Source organism: Asterias amurensis, chromosome 14, assembly GCF_032118995.1.
Source record: "Asterias amurensis chromosome 14, ASM3211899v1".
In the NCBI taxonomy this organism is placed as follows: domain Eukaryota; kingdom Metazoa; phylum Echinodermata; class Asteroidea; order Forcipulatida; family Asteriidae; genus Asterias; species Asterias amurensis.
In genome coordinates this window covers 2,798,349-2,819,379 of record NC_092661.1, presented here as the reverse complement: position 1 = coordinate 2,819,379, position 21,031 = coordinate 2,798,349, and the positions used below count along the sequence as shown (strand labels likewise).

General features: G+C 39.6%; 3 protein-coding genes across 3 annotated transcripts; all 3 read right to left on the bottom strand.

Moving 5' to 3' along the window:
* Nucleotides 1–113: 113 nt before the first annotated feature.
* On the bottom strand, nucleotides 114–8,991 carry LOC139947485 (DNA repair nuclease APEX1-like). Its single transcript, XM_071945411.1, has 11 exons — nucleotides 8,618–8,991; nucleotides 7,636–7,683; nucleotides 7,172–7,198; nucleotides 6,463–6,551; nucleotides 6,140–6,197; nucleotides 4,735–4,936; nucleotides 3,763–3,834; nucleotides 3,136–3,166; nucleotides 2,841–2,953; nucleotides 2,085–2,268; nucleotides 114–1,576 (listed from the first exon to the last, which is right to left on the bottom strand). The coding sequence occupies exons 1-11, from the start codon at nucleotides 8,927–8,929 to the stop codon at nucleotides 1,459–1,461; spliced, it is 1,254 nt and encodes a 417-aa protein (XP_071801512.1). The 5' UTR covers nucleotides 8,930–8,991; the 3' UTR covers nucleotides 114–1,458.
* Nucleotides 8,992–9,496: 505 nt separating this feature from the next.
* LOC139947124 (small ribosomal subunit protein bS6m-like) lies at nucleotides 9,497–12,850 on the bottom strand. Its single transcript, XM_071944974.1, has 3 exons — nucleotides 12,585–12,850; nucleotides 11,831–11,970; nucleotides 9,497–11,030 (listed from the first exon to the last, which is right to left on the bottom strand). The coding sequence occupies exons 1-3, from the start codon at nucleotides 12,627–12,629 to the stop codon at nucleotides 10,793–10,795; spliced, it is 423 nt and encodes a 140-aa protein (XP_071801075.1). The 5' UTR covers nucleotides 12,630–12,850; the 3' UTR covers nucleotides 9,497–10,792.
* Nucleotides 12,851–13,314: 464 nt separating this feature from the next.
* On the bottom strand, nucleotides 13,315–18,119 carry LOC139947121 (monocarboxylate transporter 12-like). The gene is made up of 4 exons (XM_071944969.1): nucleotides 17,697–18,119; nucleotides 16,706–16,849; nucleotides 15,123–15,962; nucleotides 13,315–14,058 (listed from the first exon to the last, which is right to left on the bottom strand). Exons 1-4 carry the CDS (start codon nucleotides 17,959–17,961, stop codon nucleotides 13,931–13,933), a joined length of 1,377 nt encoding a protein of 458 aa, XP_071801070.1. The 5' UTR covers nucleotides 17,962–18,119; the 3' UTR covers nucleotides 13,315–13,930.
* Nucleotides 18,120–21,031: the final 2,912 nt, after the last annotated feature.

Here is a 21,031-nt window from a genome sequence, read left to right as displayed (position 1 = left end):
GAAATGGTTTCAGTAAATGTGTTTTGCCTTTAAAGAATTTAACAATTTATAAGTGGCCTTAAATATTTTTATAAAAACACTAACAAGATAGATGACTCATTTTTTTTTATAGAAACAGTTTTATTGTTTGGCAATGAATGTTAAATTCAGACGAACACATATTTAAAGGCAGTGGACAGTATTGGTGATTACTCAAAATAATTGTTAGCATAAAACCTTTCTTGGTGACGAGTAATGCGGAAAGGTTGATGGTATAAAACATTGTGAGAAACGGCTCCCTCTGAAGTGCCATAGTTTTCGAGAAAGAATAAATTTCCACGAATTTGATTTTGAGGTTTCAGATTTAGAATTTGAGGTCTCGAAATCAACCATCTACACGCGCACAACTTTGTGTCACATGGGCGTTTTTTTTTCCCTTTTCTTTCATTATTATCTTGCAAGTTCGAAGACCGATTGTGCTCAAATTTTCACAGGTTTGTTATTTCATGCATATGTTGAGATACACCAACTGTGAAGGCTAGTCTTTGACAATTACCAATAGTGTCCACTGCCTTTAAAGACACATAAAACTTAGTTTTAACTTGGTTATTAGAAGGCGACAACAAATCAATTTTACACAGCTATTACTACATTAGGCGCCAAAACGCTCTTACAATGGCCATTGGGAGGGGGGGGCAAGCAGGGAAAAGAATTTTGTTTTCTCGTTTCATGTTGACATGGTATTTGACTCTCTGGTGAGTTGTTCAAAGTGACTTATTTCTAAACATATTTTATAGTAATTAAAATTCACCATTCCAATTTTATTCCCTGAATGATCATGATTAATTCTTTGGTTTTTATTTTGTGATAGAAAAAATAGCTATGTCTGTGGTCATACAGATAATTCCCCACAACAATGTATATATAAAAGGCGAAAAAGACATGGCAACCCTGTTTTTAAAGAAATTTTTCAAACATATGTTCAGATTCTGGGTAATACCCTTAACATCTGTTACATACCAGGGGTGCGTTCCACTTGCTACCTTGGCATTGTTTGCCAATATTTAAGAGTGGAACGGGTTGTTAGCACCTCTGAGGTGTTGATTGGTGGTTTTGAATTGCAAACAACAACAAGATAAACAAATGGTAAGTAGACAATATTATTTTCTTGATGTGAAGATAATTATGTTTCATGGTTGGTAAACGCAGTCACATGGAGTTGAAATAACAAACTAATAAGATGATGTCATGATGTCCAAAGAGGGCTAAAAATAAAATAACTTCAATAGCGAAAGACAACGTTACAAAAGAATACGTACGGTGTCGCCATCTTCATTACAGAGCGTCGCCCTGCTGACCTCACAAATTGCGCAACCAGTTGTTCCAACTATAAAAACCTTTTGTGCGTAAAGGTAACTTTCTGTTTGCGCAAGTTGAACGTACCCCAGGCCGTTATTTCGACATCTACATCATTCTCCATCACATAGCCATGTCCAGTGTGATAGGGCAGTGGTCGCTACCAGGTACCCAAGTCCTTAAATCTGAGTCGCATAGCTTCGGTAGGAGACGCTTTGAGATCACAAAGTAGTCAAGACGCCTGAAATCAAATAAAGACACAAGGCTGTCAGTGAAAGTGTCTGGAACTATCAGTAAGGTGTTTTAGAACTTTCAATTAACACTTCTGAAACTTTCAGTTAAGTCTTCTAGCAGTGCTTTCACCAAGTCTTTTTGATCTTTCAATTAAGTCTTCTGGAATTTTCAGCTAAAAGTTCTAGAACTTTCAATTAAGTCGTCTAGAATTTTCAACTAAAAGTTCTAGAACTTTCAATTAAGTCTTCTAGAACTTTTACCAAAGTTTAGGATTAAGGGGGCTGGGGGGGCACCACTGATCTAGTATTGGTTCCAAGGCGCTCCAGTTTCGTCACAAACACATACAGTCATGAAAACCCAATCACTACCCTAATCGCAATCGTCCCACAAATTACCGATCGCCACGAGAGGCGCCATATCATCCATGTAAACGCTATCACAGGAGCATAAAGGTTCAGCAAGATCAGAATTTTATTTTCAAACGAGGTTTGCAGAGGATGGATTAAAAGTCTTACCATCCGACGTTCTTGACTCGGCAGTTTCCCATGTAAGTCCAGAAGGAGTAGGCAAATTCCCTGTCGGGATATAGATGCCTGAGGCAGTCCACGAAGCCTTCATCAAGAATTTTTGTGAAACCTTCTCGCTCGTCATCGGTAAAGCCTGGCGTCTTGTTGCGGTTTGATTTAGGATTCTTTAAATCTTGAAGGGTAAGGTATATAATTTGAAGGTAAGACAGTGGACACTATTGGTAATTACTCAAAATAATTAACCAAAAAGGCATTAATGAATAGGAATAAAAGAGTAGTGACTCATTTTTAAACGGCCATTTAAAACCTTTCAGGGTACACGGCAACGACCCTGCCTGTCGTAAACGGCCGTTGAACTCGTTCCTACCCTTTTATTCCCTTATTTGTAAAGTGCCTTTACATCAAGATCAAAGCGCTGAAAAAAGCAAAACCAATGGAACTATAACTACAAAAAATAACATCTGACACAAGCGACTTTTGAGAATTTTTTTTAACAATGTCAAAGAAAACATTTTCTGACGCGCACTGGGAGGTTGTTCCATATTCGCAAAGCAACAAAGGAGAAAGTCCAGTTGTGAACAGATGAGAGTGTTCTGATGGTTGGGTGTTCGGTTAGGCGTGTGTTGCAAGAAGCTGATTGCAAGCTTGAGCGTGGCGGTTGGTAGAGAGCAAGGCAAGATGATAAGTAGCCCGGTGCTAGTCCTAGGAGACATTTAAACACAGAAACTCATTATTAGCACTTACCGATCTCCTGGTGGGCCACATTGAGGTCTCCACAAAAAATTAACGGCTTCTTCTTATCAAGATTAACCAGGTACTCGCGGAAAGCTACATCCCACTCTTTCCTGTATGGTAACCTAATGCAGTGTGGAGAGAAGGTGTGAAGCCAGACTACGGTCAGAAACATTTCCTTGGAAGCAGTTGTAACAAGTACATTTTCTTTACACAGTGAAACTTTCAGTGAAAAATCTATTACAAAAACTGTTGAATTCACGAATTAGAGTTAAAAGCAAAGAAAGGTAGATCTTGATGGTCTTACCTCACTAGTCCCCGACTCGAGTTGGGCACATCTGCAAACCAAAACCAAATGAACTTTTAACCAAACGGTGATTGATGTTAATTGAATACACCGATCCATTAGGCTCCGCCCATAGGGCACGTGTGAGCAAGAACACGTGAGCCTCTCCAATGCCATTCTGCACAACTCTGTTGCGTGCGCCAAGCATAGGCGCACGCATGTCGGACTTTATAGTGTCGGGCTTTTGGTTGTGCAATGGGTTGTGATTGGTCAATACGCAATGGGGCGGAGCTTAATGGATCGGTCTATTGGAATAAAAGGAAACATTTTGCAAACTCTGCAAACTCCCACCAGGGGATATAACACTAGGCTGGCAACAACCTGACAACCAATCTCTCTCATTGGGTTAACGCCTGTGGCTTTTGACTATGAATTGCACAAATAAAGAACTTGTGATTCGGTAACTAGACGACAATACTTATTCCAGCCATTGGGAAATCAACGGTTTGCTTGGTAGGATTCGAACCTACAACCTTGTGATAGGAATATCTTGATTCTAACCTCTTGACCACAAAAGAGGGTTAATGTTGAAACAAATATTTCAAAAGAAAAAACTTTGCAAAGAGAATGTAATGAAAAGTCACTCACAGCAGCCGACAAAATAGAAGTCCTCAAACTCAGCAGTGATGACTCTACCTTCACCGTCGTGTTCTTCAATACCTGGGGGGTCAACAGATAAATCTCAAAATCCATTTAACAAATACAACTAGGTAACACTAGATTACAAGGTCTAAGTTTTGAGCAAATATTATAAACCAAAGGGAAACTGACTGGGTACTTTTTGTAACACAAAACACAATGTCCACAGATTTACGTTAAACTTACACTGTTTGAAGATATTGATAGTAGAAAGCGTACCTTAAAATATTAGTTGCTGAGGTTTTTGAGAAATGAGTAAAACAATGTCATGAAAAAAAAAATTGTTTGTAGTAAAATAATTTTTGTCTCATGATTACTGAAACGAAATTTATTTTCATGACATTGTTTTACTAATTTCTCAAAAAGCTACAGCACCTCACCAGGTAATAATATTTGCAGTAATTGGTAATTACTCAAAATAATTTTTAGCATAAAAAACTTACTTGGTAACAAGCAATAGAGAGCTGTTGATAGTATAAAACATTGTGAGAAACTGCTCCCTCTGAAGGAATGTAGTTTTTGAGAAAGATGATATTACTAACTAAAACATTTGAACTGAATTTGAGACCTCAGCTGAGAGGAGTGGTCTGTGACAATTATGAAAGGTGACCAGGGGTCGATTTCACAAAGAGTTAGAGATATCAAAAACGTACAGCTAGTCCTAAGTTAGGACTAGTAACTCGGCCTAACTTTAGATAAGACTAGTCCTAACTCTTTGTGAAATCCACCCCAGTGCCTTTAAGGACATAAGTGTCAGGCTCATGATTGGGACTTGAACCCACACTCTGCTGTACAGAAACACCAGAGCTTGAGTCCGGAGCTTTTATCCCCTCGGCCATGACACGCCACATGTTCGATTGCTTTATTGATCGATTACTTGGTTGGTTGACAGTCTCTTGATTAATTGACAGTCACACTCACCTATTCCGTATTTGACGCTTATTGGTTCTTTCTTTGTGAACATGCCAGTTCCTGAGTAGCCTTTCTTAACGGTAGCACCATGCCAGTAGGTGTGGTAACCTTCTACTTTAGTCACCTCCGGGATGGCATCGTCGGCACATTTTGTTTCCATCACGAAAAATATATCGGGATCTTCCTTAGCGATGTAGGAGATTCCATCTTTCTGTATAAATAAAAAATAATAAAAAAATGAAAATGCAGAATATAGATGGAATATTGATGGAAATCAATATGACTTAAGGTATTACATGGTGAGGTATAAACATATCTGTCTTTCTTTATTCTACTACGATAGTAAAATAAAGAAAGACAGTTCTCTAAAAAGCAAGCTCTACCTGGCAATGAATACACACATGGTGTTAGCACAAACCAGTTGAGATATGTTGATACCTCAGATGTACTGCCTCAAATCATACCGCGGAGTAGATTCATTGGATTGTTCGGGAGACTTCTCAGTTCTGACCAGAACTGTCCTGCTTTTTTAACTACTACCTGGGCGGGCGGAAGGTGGAGAAAATTGGCTATGACTACTACTTATCCTATAAGCTAAAGTAGCAGTCCCAGCAAATTGTCTATACATTCTGCAACGTAGTTATAAAACAGGCAATTGTCGATTGTTGTGGTTTTCAAGCTAGCCTTGAAAATACCAACACTAGAAATATCATGAATTTCAATTGGCAAAAACTCTAAAGAGCGAGTACAGAATGCGAAAATGACCTATCGCCCCATGATGTACTACTCTTAGGAACCTAACCAGCAAGTGTTAGAAGATTGACAAGATCGTACAGGAGTTTATTTGGTTATAAAGGCAGTGGACACTATTGGTAATTACTCAAAGTAATTATCATCATAAAACCTTTCTTGATTACGAGAAATGGGGAGAGGTTGATAGTATAAAACATTGTGAGAAACGGCTCCCTCTGAAGTGACATAGTTTTCGAGAAAGAGGTATTTTTCCACGAATTTGATTTCGAGACCTCAAGTTTAGAGTTTGAGGTCTCGAAATCAAGCATCAGAAAGCACACAACTTTGTGTGACAAGGGTGTTTTTTCTTTCATTATTATCTCGCAACTTCGATGACCGATTGAGCTCAAATTTTCACAGGTTTGTTATTTTATGCATATGTTAAGATACACCAACTGTGAAGACTAGTCTTTGACAATTACCAATAGTGTCCAGTGTCTTTAATTATATCTCAAGAGAAATCTTAGTTTTAGTGGTTTAAGGGAAAATGCAAGGATGTGAGTGTATGATTTTTTTGCTGAAATTGCCTGGGAAAATATTATTATTAACAATTTCTGGTCATGAAACCAAGACGATGTTGAACTTGTTCGTATTGATAGGATAAAAGTGAAATAATCTCTACCTTTATCCAAGCTCTTAATCCAGCAACATTCCATGAAGCAATTTTCAGGTTGGGCTCACTGAATGACAAAAATAGAACAAATGGAAAAAATTTTAAGAACACATATCTTGCTCTTTTACAAACAAATGTAATGATAGAATTCATTCACAGAGTGAATCAACTTAACCAATGTTTTTAAAGCATATTAACAATTTTAAGAATTTAAAATTATAATCACAAATCTCAACACGGAGAAATTTTACTACGAGTCACAAAACTATTTGAACTGATTTGACAAACTTGCCTCGTTGCAAATTCTTGAATTATAAAATAACATTTCTTACTTTCCCTCCTCTGATTTTCTGTCGGTCGTGTATTTTTCGGGAACGACTAGAGCTGCAATCGCATCAGCATTAGGATCCTTTTTCTCTGCCTAAAATACCAACAAAAATATAATTTACTAGACCTGTAAGCCCTGCAGCCGACTTGCATGAAACTCTAGGATTAATCCTAACTCGAGTTAGGACGAGTAACCCGTTCTAACTTAGGATGGGTTCAATGCTTCCTACGACTTGGATACGGAACTCAACTCGTCCTAAGTCATATGATTAATCTCAAGTTAGGAAGAGTTTGGTGAAATCGACGGCAGGCTACATAGTCTTGGTTCCAAGACCATTGGTGTTGCACGGTCACACACAACCAACGTTCCGATCTATGCACAGCAAAAACTGTATGCTATACACGATTGTAAAGAACGAACTTATTTCTGTATCTCACCAAGATACAGAAATCAGAGAAACAAAGAAAGATCACTGCGCTTTGAGCATACAGCCTGTGCTGCCAAATACTTATCGAACCAAGCTAAATCAAGAACAATGTCTGCCCTCACAGGTAACCATTTACCACTGGGTAATAAGAACAATACTGGTGAATAGTGGCTTTCACGGTTTGAATATTCAGAAAAAGGTTTTAAAACCAATCCGGTTTATTGTTTGAAAAACAAAATGAAAAAGAAGATACATCTACCTGTACTACTTCAAAGAATCAAATTACCTTTAGTTTCTTTGTTGTTGTTCTGCTCTGGAAAAAAAAATAATAAGAGAATGTTACTCACACAAATTTATAGTAAACAGTTTTTTTTTAATCTAGCAGGGCTGAAAATTCACAAAGGCAACAAAGGCGATAATTGCCCCCTAGTGCCCTTGAAATGCTCCAGTAGAATTTTGCAATTTCCTCATAGGGTGCCCTTTACCAAGGAGAAAATGTCTTGGTGCTTCTTTTTCTAAAAAACATGCCTGATCAAGAAATGGACAACTCTTCTAAATGGACACATATTTTGGGAACAATGGGTTTGTTTGGAATGAATTTGCATTAACCAGAATGTAGTCATTATATAATATATTTTATTTACAATTTAAACAAAGCATTTTATATGTACAAATCTACAAAATAATCTACAAGCTCTTGAAAGGTTTTGTTTTCAGCAAATTAAAAATGCTTTTTTATTATTTCCTCACCTCTGCATCAGGACCTACATCAGACTGATCTTCAGACCCACCATCACTCTATAATAAAAAGACATAGAAAAAGAAAATCAATTCATACAATACAATAAAATATCTAAGAATTGTGAAAAACGAAGTCATTTGTGTATCATTAACAGATTAAAATATTTTTTATTTTTTAAAATATTTTATAGACCTAATATTAGTATAATTGGTGACACTTTTAATTATATATATTTTATGTGCAATTTTTTCTTTGACTTTATAATAATTTAAGTTTATAACAAAAATAAAATATATTTAAAGACAATTTATTAATGATTTTTGCCGTCCCAAAAATGACATAGGCCGACACTACCTTTTAATATTCTGTACTATCCTTCTTTCGAATTACCAAAGGGGAAAGTTTCTGTATCCAGCCACCAATATTTCCTTTTTTACGAAATAGAAATAGTATAATTTTTCTATAGGGCCTACCTAAAAATGAGTGGATGAGTGAGTGGTGGCAGGATACAGAAAGTTTCCCAGTATAAAATCGTAGGAGTGAATGATATCGGAGGATTTATAAAGAAGTAAATGATCCATATCAATAAAGTAATGTGCTAGCAATGTTTTGACTTTATTTAATATTAAATCAAACAATCACGTTCACAAATATTTTTAATAATTCAGACTTAGAGTTCGACACCGAGTTATTTGTAACTGACGAGTTGGATTCAGGACAGGTTGGAGACTTGTTTGAGGAGAGTTGAATGAAGTTAACCATTATATTAAGGACCAAGTAAACTGGGGCGATGCACTCCTTTTTAATTAACATCGCAACTGTCAAAACGAAATTTTGTACAAAAGACTACAATGCCACTTTCCTGTCCTGGCCTTCGCTTTGACAACAAAATGACAACAACCCCCTGACTGATGACCCCTAGTATTTGTAGTAAACGACACAACAAATTAACATCTTTCTCTTTGTCACTCAGCTCAGCTCCATTGTTACCTTTCTTTTCGGCATTTTCCTTGAGGTTTTCTTCGGACCCAAACTGTAAAATCTGGAAGCTAAATACTGCCCAGCTTCTTGTCCTTTTCGAACGTTTTGTACCCCACTTTGTGTTGACTTTCTCGGTGCCAAAAGATCAAACTCAGAGTCAGACGTCAAGCCGCCAAACAACAAAGTAAAGCACGAATGTTTTTGTCTTCCACGTGAGTAACAGCGACCTCTACCGTCGAAAACTCTCCAGCTTAATGGCGAAAGTTTTGACAACAGGAAGTTGAGTTGTCCTCTTCTGCCAACGATTTTTGACCAAATCATTGCATTTACGCCAGTCTTTTGCACGGCATCACTGTTACTGATATGCTGTGGTTTATTTCAAATGTTGCCCACACACAAATAAATAAGCCTTCATGCATGTTTGTTTGACTTACAAAGCCCCATGAGATGAGGTCAATAAATGAAAAAAAACACCGAATTACAAATAAAGCGAGCGCCCTCTGCCGACGGATTTTTTCTCCGGGCGGTGTTTAATAAACAAATTGTTGTGATGAATTGTTTTTTCCCCCTTTTGAAACAGGAGGGCAAACAAAATTCTCCTGACTTCTATTATTTCTAGAGCCTTCTTTTGAATCTGAAGGAGTGCCGCATTACTATTTGATTTGAGCACTTAACTACAATTTCAATTTTAGCTCACAAGGGGTAGCGATAACGTAACCCTCTTCCCGACGGCCGCCGGGCGGGAGGAGGGTTACGTTGTCGCAACTAACAAGGGGGGGGGGGGGGGGGGGGGTACATTTCTAATTGTCTTTACTTAGTTTGTTTATAATAACAACTGTTGTACTCACTGCTCAGGCTCATTTATAAAGCAATTAATGGTTTATTTTCAGATAACATGCATTGTTTTAAAAAGTGATTACAATAGAATCTAACAAGTCAAACCCTAGTCTTGAAATCAAGTCAGTAGTTGTTAAGTGCGGTGTAGCTACGTGGACGGTACACTGTACACTCATCCTCGATCCCAGTATGTCTGCAGGTCAGTGGCAATTACCACACGCTACCTGCAACCGTTGCATGAATGTATAATCGCACTGTGACTGTTGCATGAATGGCAGAATGTGTGTTTGTAACAAAAGGGCAGCGCCCAACGACTTGTCAAGTCTAGTCAAACCCAGTGCTTAGGTCATTGAACCCTTTCATCAGGCTTTAAAAGAGTACCATATAGAATTACTTCTGTTATACAGGTAGAAGTGTAAGAAGTGATACAAATACCCTGAATGACACAAAGGCGATAGAGGGCATGGTCTCTGTTACCCCCGGTCTTGGCCTTGGTGCCCCTTCAGAAATTTCTCTACAACACCTTAAGACTTTTCCAATAAATTGCCTATTGCAAAATGAACTGGTCTTGGCCTCTTGTAGATAGAATTTCCGACCTGATGTAAAAGTTCACCCATAATGGGCCAATCCTTTACAGGCCTGGAGCACCGCACCGCAGCGATGACGAAAACGATCACGGCGCAAAAGAGCGTATTCTATAGCTTGAATGAGCGTGTGCGTATTCAGCGTGGAGCAATTCAACCAATAGAATGCATTCTCTTTGCATCATGATCGTTATCGTTTTCGGCCTTTACATAGGTGTCACACAGGCATTGGTTTGTTGTGGCCGAGGGGTCTAGTTCAACGAACCCAAGCTCCGGTTTTGTCAGCAGCAGAGTGTGGGTTCGAACCCCGGTCATGACACTTGTGCCCTCGAGTAAGACACTTAACCATAGTTGTTCGTAAACAGTTTGAAAGGTAGTGCATTCTGCTCAACCAGCGAGGCTCCTAGTTGACGACACCCATGCCTACATCCTTACAGACTGTGAAGGGGGTAATCCTGTTTCAGCCCAAGGAGTAGGTGGCTCCTAGTGGATGATACCATGCTTACCCCCTTACGAACCGTGAAGGGGGTACCCCTGTTTTGGCCCTAGGAGTAGGTGGCTACGTGCCCCTTGAGAGAGTCGAGTGGCTAGCCCAAGACAGTCGAGTGGCTAGCCCAAATCAGTTCAGCGTTGCCCCAACAGTGAAGTGGCCTAAAAATATTAAAACAAAATCTCTGTTGCACAGCTCTTGCTCAACAAATCGTGTTCATCGTCAGGGTTCGTAAGTCTGGCAGCATCCCATCAAACAAAAAGTTATAATTGTCTATTTTGACAGCTCTTTAATTTTCTCTTCAACGTCTCTCCTGATTCTTCCTGGATTTTTTATATGTCGAGTGGAAGGTCTGTAAAGGCTGTTGTGCGCACCTCTGCACGGGGGAGGTGTTTGTCGCTCTGTTTCTCTGCGCAGAATGGTCGGTCGTATGACGTCGATGTCTCTGTGAAGATACTCTGTCATTGATATGACGGAATCAGGCGGAGAGTCGAACTCAACGACGAAATAACTGCAAAGTAAAACAACATCAGGTAATAGCAACAGCAACATTTTAATAACAAAAAAAAAAAAAAAAAAAAAAAAAAAAAGCAGGGTCCAATTTCATGGAACTGCTTAAAGGCACAAGACACTTTTGGTAATTGTCAACGACCAGCATTCTCACTTGAATAAAAAAAATAGTATGTGAACATTTTACTAAAAACTATGTTACTTCAGAGAGAGCTGTTTTAAAATGTTTTTTAATACTATCAACAGCTCTCCATTGTTGAATTTTGATTCCTGTACCGTCGGGTGTCATGGCCAATCGGATAAGAGCACCGAACTCAAGCTCTGGTTTTTCTGGTCAGTTTGGGTTCGCACTTGTGTCCTTTCTGAGAGAGACACTAAACTACAATTGCTTCTCTTTTCTCCACCAAGGAGTAAATGGGTACATGTAAGGGCAGATTGATAGTAATCTTGTGATTGATTTAGCTTAGTAGCACACTATTGGTTCACAGGCAATATACTCACCAGGGAGCTGAGATGGTTTAAGAAAACACCCAGTGACCAGCAGTCAATTTCACGAAACTCTTCCTAACTAAGAATTAACCATGGAGTTAGGACAAGTTAGGTTCCATATCCAAAGACATACGGACGCATTGAACTCGTCCTAAGATTGTAAGAAGATAGGACGGGTTACTCGTCCTAGTGTTTCATGAAATCAGCTGCACGGGTAGTAATGTTGGAAGCACTTTTAAGACACCATTCGGGCGTACAAAGCGCTAGATAAAAATCAATTATTATTTATATTTTTACAAATGAAATACTTACTGTCCTCGAGTGAAACTCTCTGTGTGTGCCAACATTCTGTACGGAAGTCTTTTCTCACCGAGGTTTTCAAGTTTCTTGACAATTCCTCCTCTTTCAATTATTGAGGTTATCGATCTTTTTACTCCTTCGACTACACCCGGCTGTAATTCACAAAAAAAAAAAAAAAAAAAAAACGATAACCAATGAATGAGCCACAGGGAAGTTAGATTTGAAAAATGTCTGGTGGTAGGCCTACTTTACAATAAATTAAAAAAATAGTTAATGGCCTGACGTTTTGACCCAAGCAGAGTCTTTGGAAAAGTTTCCGTATGGCGCCACCACCTTTTCACTCGATATGAAATAATATAGTATCTAATTTACCTCAATGAGATAGGCCTATCCCTTTTTGTAAAAATGAGTGAAAAAGTGGTGGCGCCATACGGAAAGTTATCCGACTCCGAGTCTTTCTCGAAGCGAAGGCTAACAATTACTTCCAATAGCAATATTCATAATTAATTAAAAAAAGGCCTACTGCTTTAATAAGGCCGGGTGCTTCTTAATTTCGATAACGTAACCCTCTTCCCGACTTCGTCGTCGGGAGGAGGGTTACGATCGCAACTAACGACTAACTCTATCGCAACAACTACATGCTATAACGAGTAGAACCCCGGCCCAGTCAAGTTAACAAAACATCATTTCCAAATCAGGCATTGAAATGGGATGGTCAAACGACAATTTAGATAACGAATTCAGTGATTATTTAACTCGTAATTACCCTCGTCATAACTCTCATAATCAGTGCCAGCTCGTACCCAGGCATGGTGAAATAGTATTACAAATAAAAACGACAAAACACAGTGGATTTCGTTACAGCGATTTCCCCTATATAGCACATGGATCGTCCGTTCAGTCGTCTGTCAATGTCGGTTGTTTTGTACGGTATGCACGGCTTTTGGTGCTCTTGTTCTCGAGTTGGGCCGCATTTAAATTGTTCGTCAAAGACCGTCACTTTATTCGGTATGACCATGGAGGTAGACCACCATTATCGTATGACAATGTACTATAAAAGGGCCTTAATCAAATCAATTTTTTTAAATACGTTTATTCATGGAGGTAGAAATAGGTTTATTCATGCAGAAATCGCACTAATTCAAAAGGAATAATACAAAATGCTATTATATAGTGAAGATGATAGTAGGCCTATCTTCATTTTGTGCTACAAAAGCGAACTTCGAGAGTTATGGTTGTGCTTCTGGACGGTTTTAGCATAGGGCAAGGGTTTTATTATGGCAAGTGAGGGACCTAGTGAACGAGGCTGAGGTTCATTTGACCATTGTTTAAGGAGGTTTCATTCGTATTTCATTTAGTGGCACCTTGAAAGCCATTGCTGTTCTTCTAATAGCCATCAAGGATTATTTCAACACCGATATGGATCATATCGCTTGACATGGATGGGCTTGATTAGCCCAATGGATTATTCTAGCACTGACGTTGCTGTGACGTTAGTTTTTTTCAATCGTTAGGCAAACGCTGGCCCAACTTTGCCACGACGTCATGATGCGATTTAATCGAAACATTTCTTCGTTTTATTGCTGTTTATAATCAAGAAACATAAAAACCATTACACGTAAAATAATGAGTATAAGTGCCAGCCCCTCTATCACCTATCCAGCATTTCCTGGCGTTGCAGGTTGCCCAAAGTGTAACATTGTAGCTACGTAATGCCAACGTTGGAAATCGACCTGTTATACGGCAATATACAATTCCAGACGTCTGACGTCCGTTGGCACAACCTAAGGATGGGGACGTTAGGTTACCCGTTTTTTTTTTACTATGTTGAGCTAACGTTGGAAATCGACCTTTTTTGTTTTTACTGCATCACACTGTTCCAGACGTTTGTCACAACCATTAGCCGACGTTAGTTTACCCCTATCATAACTACGTTGTTACAATGTTGTATTTCTAAATGTTGTATTTCACACTGTTTACCAACGTTCATACAACGTTTAAACACTGACGCCGACCTTCCAAACATAATGTTTAACGTCTGTTTTGTATGCCGACTTTGCCGACATTCACCGACGTTGGCTCAACGAATGCATGTTAGCTGGGCACCTCTCATCATAGTCTGGCCGGACGGCGTCTTCGCTGCCAGACAAGAGCAAGAAGAGCAATCAAGGTGAGAAGTTGCACTCCTCCCATCAGAATGAAGGTTATGGTATAACTACCATAAAGGTCGTAGATAAGCCCTGCAATTATATAAGATAATATGGGCCATACACTCGGGTTAAAGTCTCGGTAAAAAAAAAGTACTATGTATTGGCGAGAAAGAAATGAACAGACAACACTTCATATAGTTGTGTGTGTTGTCGCTTGGGCACCAATCAGGCGTGTATAAATAACGGAGTGGGGGGGGGGGGGTACAGTGGACGTGTCCCCCCTTAATAATGTCAAAGGTGGGGGACTAAAAATATCGATGTCCCCCCATGTTTTTGACCTCACGCCGTAAATGCTAGAACTAACTATGTACCCCATCTTTCAAGACAGATTGACGCCTATGGTATGCGTTTATGTTGTTTCAAAACAAAACGACGCCCTCAATGTTGACTGACTACGAACATGTATCACTTGACATGTTCCCATTATACACCATGTAAGCATTCAGTTTTATCTGACTTAGCCTTGCTCAAGGCAGTCGCATTATTCGCTCCGAAAAGACATACACACTGTCAGATCGTACGAATACTGTTCACACAAGTCATCGCACTCGTACCACTAACCGCATGCGGAAGCCGTCAGGCCGACAGCCTTGTCGGGTCTGTAACTTCCGGGTTTAATGTGTTGTATTGAAAAATTTCCACATGGGGGGGGGGGGGCTCCCGGATATGCTAGTATGCAACCATGAATATGTATATCTTTCGTCAGACCTATCAGACAACACAGGATGTGAGGCAAATGAATTATTCATTTTGACGTCCAATCACGCTCTTCCCTTATCACGACCTTTGGACCCTATCATGCGTCCGTAGTGGTGGTGTGTGATGTAAACATGTCTCGTCTTTCGCGGGCATTATGGTAATGAGCTGACCGTGTGAACTCTTCGCTTATTATAGTAATGAGGTCAGTTGCTTCAACACAGACCCTACAAGGCTGTCGGCCTGACGGCCTCCGCATGCGGATAGTGTACGGGGGCACCGTGTCGTGCGATGTATACGCAGAGTGAATACGGGTGGGTTTTATACAACGGCGGTCTTTTTTCGGAGTGAATAATTCGACTGCCTTGGGCAAGGCTAAATCTGACTCTAATACTTACCTGGTAAATACAATGTGAAGAGCCCGGTCACTCCAGTGAACAATCCATTCCAACCCCAAAAGAACCCCATTCGATCAGCACCAAATGACTCTATGATGACGAGGTCAAATTGTATGTGTACCATCACTTTGAAATACCCATAGATGAAAGCTGCCACAAGAATTGGCCAAAAGGACATCAGCCAGGGATCTATGAGATAATACAAAGATGACAAAAATAGTCCAAGTCCTAACCACGCAGAGTTGCTTAGACTTAGTACTTGAAGGTTTTTGACCAATGGCCCAACAGTTATACTGCTAAGTATTCCACCAATTCCATAACTGACGACACAGTTGGAAGCGTCTCCAAGTGAAAACCCCTTGGATACGGTTGTGTAAACTACAAAATATATCACCCAAGCTATGTTCATCATCTTCCATATGTTGCACATGAAGATTATAAGCCAAAATGATGGTAAGGAGAATAAACCAAGCTTGAAAGTCTGGCTGATGAATGAGCGACCATAGTTAAAACAAGAGCAACAACGGCTGTTTGATGTTGCTTCTCCATCATCGGTGTCTTCATTTACAGCAACTGTTTGATATTCATCGTTACTTCTTTTTACAACAGGTTCTTTCATCAAAGCTCCACAGACAGCAAGATGAGACAAAATCGCACCAAATAGCAGTTTGGTTCCCCTCCAACCGTAGACATCCAAGAAGAATTGCGTTAAGGGTACGCAGGTGACGTATGCAATAGAACCCCCAAGTATTCCCACGCCGAAAGCTGTTGTGCTTGCTTCCTTAAAGCAGCGTCCAACCAATTCTTTACTAACAATAAGTGAGCATCCAACCGCAGGACCTGTTTGGAGTGGAAAATATCAACAGTTATAAGCCGTGTCCAAGGCTCTTTACGCAAGCACCGGCCCGCTCTGACTTCACGAAATGCATATATACTACACCGCACGGCACATAACAGTACTTGATACCGCGGGGTCGAAGCATGGCTTTACGAGGTATCAACGAGGTTACAAAATGAGTACTGTTATGTGCCGTGCGGTGTAGTATATGCATTTCGTGAGGTCAGAGCGGGCCGGAGCTTGCGTAAAGAGCCTTGGACAAGGCTACAGTTATATTAGTAAGTGTTGTAAACTAAGCTCAGGTTTGTACCATGACGTCATGTCAGGTGAATACAAGGCGTTGTTTTATTATGTCTTAAAGGCACTGGACAGTGGACACTATTGGTAATGATAATTGTTAGCCTGCCAGAAAACTATCCTGTTAGCGATCAACGGAGAGATGTTGATAGTATAAAACAGTGTGAGAAAACGGCTCCCTCTATAAGTAACGTAGTTTTCGAAAAAGATGTTATTTCTTACTAAAATATTTGAATTTGATTTCGAGACCTCATCAGTGTTTGTTTTTTTGAGGTCTCGAAATCAAGCATCTATGAAAGCACACAACTTTTTGTGACAAGGGTGTTTTTTCTTCCATTATTCTCGCAACTTCGACGACCAGTTGAGTTCAAGTTTGAGTTGAGTTATTTTGTGCATAATTATGTTGAGATATACCAAGTGTCTTTAATTGCTTCCATGTCTCACTTACCGGCAGCTAGCGTGAGAAGAACCGTTATCTGAGACAAACTGGTTGCAAAAGCCGAAGCTATCAGCGAACCACCGACGAGTAACCCACTCACCATGACCACAACTCGAACTCCTAGTTTCTCTCGTAGCGGAGAGGCAAATAAAGCTGTGAAATTAAAGACAAGAAGACACAAGTGTTTATAATAACGGTTCCAATGTAATGGTTGCATGCCACAGTTAATTATCTTCTTTTTCTGCTTCTGACAATGTTCATCATCCTCAGTCATGTTGGTCTCTGCAGTTATATAGCCCAGTGTAACAGCTGTAAATATAGCAAGTTTATTTTAGCCATTGTAGTTTCTGTGTTGTATTCACCTCAACTCAGCTCAGCTCAGCTCAGCTCAGCTCAGCTCAGCTCAGCTCAGCTCAATTCAATTCAATTCAATTCAATTCAATTCATTTAGTCTTTTTTTAGATCCCAAAAGGGTGATTCAATTAATGCTCGCATACGGTAAAAACATTGACACATTAAAAACATTAAAAACAGACAAGGCCTATGCAATTCGTACGCGTTCCTGGCCAGCTTTTTTATGTGGTACCTTTGTTGAAGACGTGGGGCCTAACCCTAACCTATGGTAGTTGTCAAAGACCAGTCTTCTCACTTGGTGTATCCTAACATATGCATAAAATAACAGACCTGTGAAAATTTGAACTCAATTGGTCGTCGAAATTGAGAGAGAATGGAAGAAAAAACACTCTTGTCGCACAAAATGTGTGCTTTCAGATGCTTGAATTCGAAACCTCAGCTCAGGTCTCGAATTCAATTTAAATATTTTAATGAGAAATTACTTCTTTCTCAAAAACTATTACTTCAGATGGAGCCGTTTCCCAAAATACTGTATACAATCAACAGCTCTCCGTTGCTCGTATAACAAAGTAAGATTTTATGCTCACAATTATTTTGAGTAATTACCAACAGTGTCCACTGCATGCCTTTAAAGTTTGAACTTTACCTGAAATCTGCATACTGGCGTCTATAATAGCAATCATCCAGCCAACTAACCAAGTTGAAGCGTTGAATTGCTCCTGTAGAGTTGGTAACATCACAGCAAGACCCTTAATCAATCCTATCCACGCCATCCATGATGAAAATAAACCCACGACAGCAAGCCATCCGTGAAGACCGCCATCTTTGAAAGTTTTAACAAACCAACTTGATACACTTTGGATCGGAGAAAACTGCACTCCATTGTCGTTCGCTTTTCTTTGTTGTAGCATTGTAGTTTGGTTGTCACTGTGGTGCTTTTACAATAGGAATTTATTCGAAAGTTAGTTCGATCAGCAGCTTCCGTAGGGTGATTGTCGCATCTGATGGACGTAGTGCACTTTGATTAAGGTCCTTTCGTTAGACTCGATTTCAAGTCTGGGATTACTGTCTCTGGGGTGGATTTCACAAAGGTAGTCCTAACTTAGGACTAGTCCTATAGGCAATGCTAAGAGATAGGACTGGTCCTAAGTTAGGACCAGTAACTCATCCTAACTTAGGACTGGTCCTATCTCTTAATATTGCCTATAGGACTAGTCCTAAGTTAATACTACCTTTGTGAAATCCACCCCTGGATAGTTTGGTTGTCACTGTGGAGCTTTTTCCAACTGGAATTTATTCACAAGTCCGTTTATAATACCAGCAGCTACCGTAGGGTGATCAATTTCCTTTTGTAGACTCGATTGCAAGTCTGAGATTACGGTTTCTGCATCGTCGAATAATAGAGCAAGACCAGACCTTGCTCTGTTGGTACAAGCAAAACAACGTGCTAACTGCTAACGTCTAGACCATAGTGGCCTTTTTAAAAGTACTTTAATTCCAGACTTGATGACCCTGACCTATAGGGGTCATCTGATCGAAAAAAGCACATTGTAAAAATTTAGGTAGCCCGCTGCATGCATGCATGACAGACTGTATGTTTAGAAAGCAACCACTGCCTTTAAAGGCAGTGGACATAATTGGTAACTACTCAAAATAATTATTAGCATGAAACCTTACTTGGTAACGACTAATAAGAAAATATTGATAGTATAAAACATTGCGAGAAACGGCTCCATCTGAAGTAACGTAGTTTTCGAGAAAGAAGTTATTTTCCACGAATTTGAATTCGAGACCTCAGATTAAGAATTTTTGAGGTCTCGAAATCAAGCATCTGAAAGCACACAACTTCGTGTGACAAGGGTGTTTTTCTTTCGTTATTATCTCGCAACTTCGACAACCAACTAAGCTCAAATTTTTACAGGTTTGTTATTTTGTGCACTTGTTGAGATACATTAAGTCAGAAGACTGGTCTTTGACAATTACCAATAGTGTTCAGTAACTTTAACAGTGAGTATAAATTTGTGAAGGTTCTATAGTAACTCGGACTTAATGGGGTATTTATCGACACACAACAGTGACCTTGTGTACACGCAATGTTCAGTGACTGTACGGGGCAGTACCGTGACTCTCTTTGGAAAAGAGTGAATGAAAAACCACTCGTTTTGTCTGCCATCACTCTTGCAAAGAGACTATGGTGAACAACTAAAGACGGGCACTTTCAACTCGATTGAGAGTGAAATTTGTTCCAATTTCACTCAAAAAAGTGACACAAGCAGGTTTACTTTTACTCTCAGAAGAGCGAAACTGACACCACTCAGACAAGAGAATGTCAGTTTCACTCTTTAGGCCGAAGGCCCCCCCCCAAAAAAAAAAAAAAAAAAAGAAAAAAAAAAATACCAGTTGATCGTCCGGATTTTTCAAAAAAGAGGAGGATGAGGGCCTTAATTATTATTTACTATTTACTTTTTTACTATGTTACTGTCAGATAACACTAAAAAGACTTGCTGGTAGGCATTCAGTAATATTGTTTAATGAAACAGATGGTTACAAGTGTTCGAGAGCATCAAGTTATACTATTCGGGAAAAGCTCCTAGGGCAGACCCTTTTGAAATGATGGATTAAAAATAAAAAATAAAATCGAAGATAAAAAATAATAAATAAAGGATGCGGACCCAAACAAGGGTGCGGGCGGGGACGATCAACTGGTATTTTTTTATTTGGCCTAAGATGATACCCTGTGGAACACCAGATGAAGAGACATCCACCCAATCGGACCAAGAGCTATGCTGCTGACGATTGGTCAATATAACGATTTGTCTGAATAGAGTGTTTGACTGCTTCTTTATAAATTATCAGGTTACATTTTAAACTGTTGGACAACCCATGAAGCTAGGAACAATGGGAGACTTTTGGGACGCTTGGTGGCAGCAGTCTTACCAGGTAAAATCTATTGTTCTTTGTAATGTGCGCATGCTCAGAACTACGTAAACAATGGAAATTTACCTGGTAAGTCTGCTGCCACCTAGCGTTCCAAAGTCCCCCATTATGCACAACTCGGCGCTATTCAGGTATTAAATGTGTTGGCTATCGGGTAGACTTAATGCACGATCACAGACTTGGAACCAAGTCTATATATTCGAGGGGTCGACCTATTTCTACCTCCATGGTTCACAGCAGTCGTCCTTGGCCGGCCAGCGACAAGTCGAAAGGTTATCTAAAGCGTATTGTTTGTATCAATAACAATCCTAACGCCGTGTTTACAACATGTTGTTTACCTTGAACTCACTGGACCCTAGTGTGGTCTTGGCTCAGGACGTTGGGACGTTAGTTATTCAACACCGCATCAACGACGGGTGCAGCCAAGGAGGCGGGTGCACCAAGTTTCCATTTAACACCGGTACAAATGGTAAAGTAATGATCCCAAACAATAAAACAAGCATGGTTTATTAAAAACTGTACTCGAATCGCGGCACAAAGGGTGAATTACAATTTTTTTGTACAAATTTACAACCTGAAATGAATAAGGTGTAATAGAATCATAGAGCAAGAATAAACCGCTCAAAACAGTTTTCAAAGTAGGCTGGTCTACACTCGTGGACGAGGGCCGAGCCACGAGTTGAATTATCAATTATGAGTCTTCTACCCCCAAAAGACTATGTCATAAACAAGATTGTAGAGAGGGTCAACACAGTGACTTTTCAAAGTCTCTTACCTATTAGATGAATGACAAATAAAGCACTCTTCGGAGTTTAGGCACTGGACCCCTTTGGTAAAAACCAGTCTCCTCACTTGGTGTATCTCAACATAATATGCATAACAAACCTGTGAAAATTTGAACTCAATTGGTCGTCGAAGTTGCGAGAGAATAATGGACGAAAAAAAACACCCAGCTGATGCGGTCTCGAGTTGAAAGTCGACAAATCAAAAAATGAGTGAGAAATTAATACCAAAGAGGAGCCGTTTCTCACAATGATGTTTTAT

Excerpts from the sequence above, each read along its gene's own strand:
- LOC139947124 (XM_071944974.1), bottom strand. The coding sequence starts at position 12,629 with ATGCCTGGGTACGAGCTGGCACTGATTATGAGAGTTATGACGAGG. Across the intron at positions 11,971-12,584 it reads TTATGAGAGTTATGACGAGG|CCGGGTGTAGTCGAAGGAGT; the intron begins GTAATTACGAGT and ends TGTGAATTACAG. Across the intron at positions 11,031-11,830 it reads GAGAGTTTCACTCGAGGACA|TTATTTCGTCGTTGAGTTCG; the intron begins GTAAGTATTTCA and ends TTTACTTTGCAG.
- LOC139947121 (XM_071944969.1), bottom strand. The coding sequence starts at position 17,961 with ATGCTACAACAAAGAAAAGCGAACGACAATGGAGTGCAGTTTTCTCCG. Across the intron at positions 16,850-17,696 it reads CGCCAGTATGCAGATTTCAG|CTTTATTTGCCTCTCCGCTA; the intron begins GTAAAGTTCAAA and ends TTAATTTCACAG. Across the intron at positions 14,059-15,122 it reads CTTCACATTGTATTTACCAG|GGCTTATCTACGACCTTTAT; the intron begins GTAAGTATTAGA and ends ATATAATTGCAG.
- LOC139947485 (XM_071945411.1), bottom strand. The coding sequence starts at position 8,929 with ATGATTTGGTCAAAAATCGTTGGCAGAAGAGGACAACTCAACTTCCTG. Across the intron at positions 3,167-3,762 it reads CTTCTATTTTGTCGGCTGCT|ATGTGCCCAACTCGAGTCGG; the intron begins GTGAGTGACTTT and ends TTTGGTTTGCAG. Across the intron at positions 2,269-2,840 it reads TGTGGCCCACCAGGAGATCG|ATTTAAAGAATCCTAAATCA; the intron begins GTAAGTGCTAAT and ends TTACCCTTCAAG.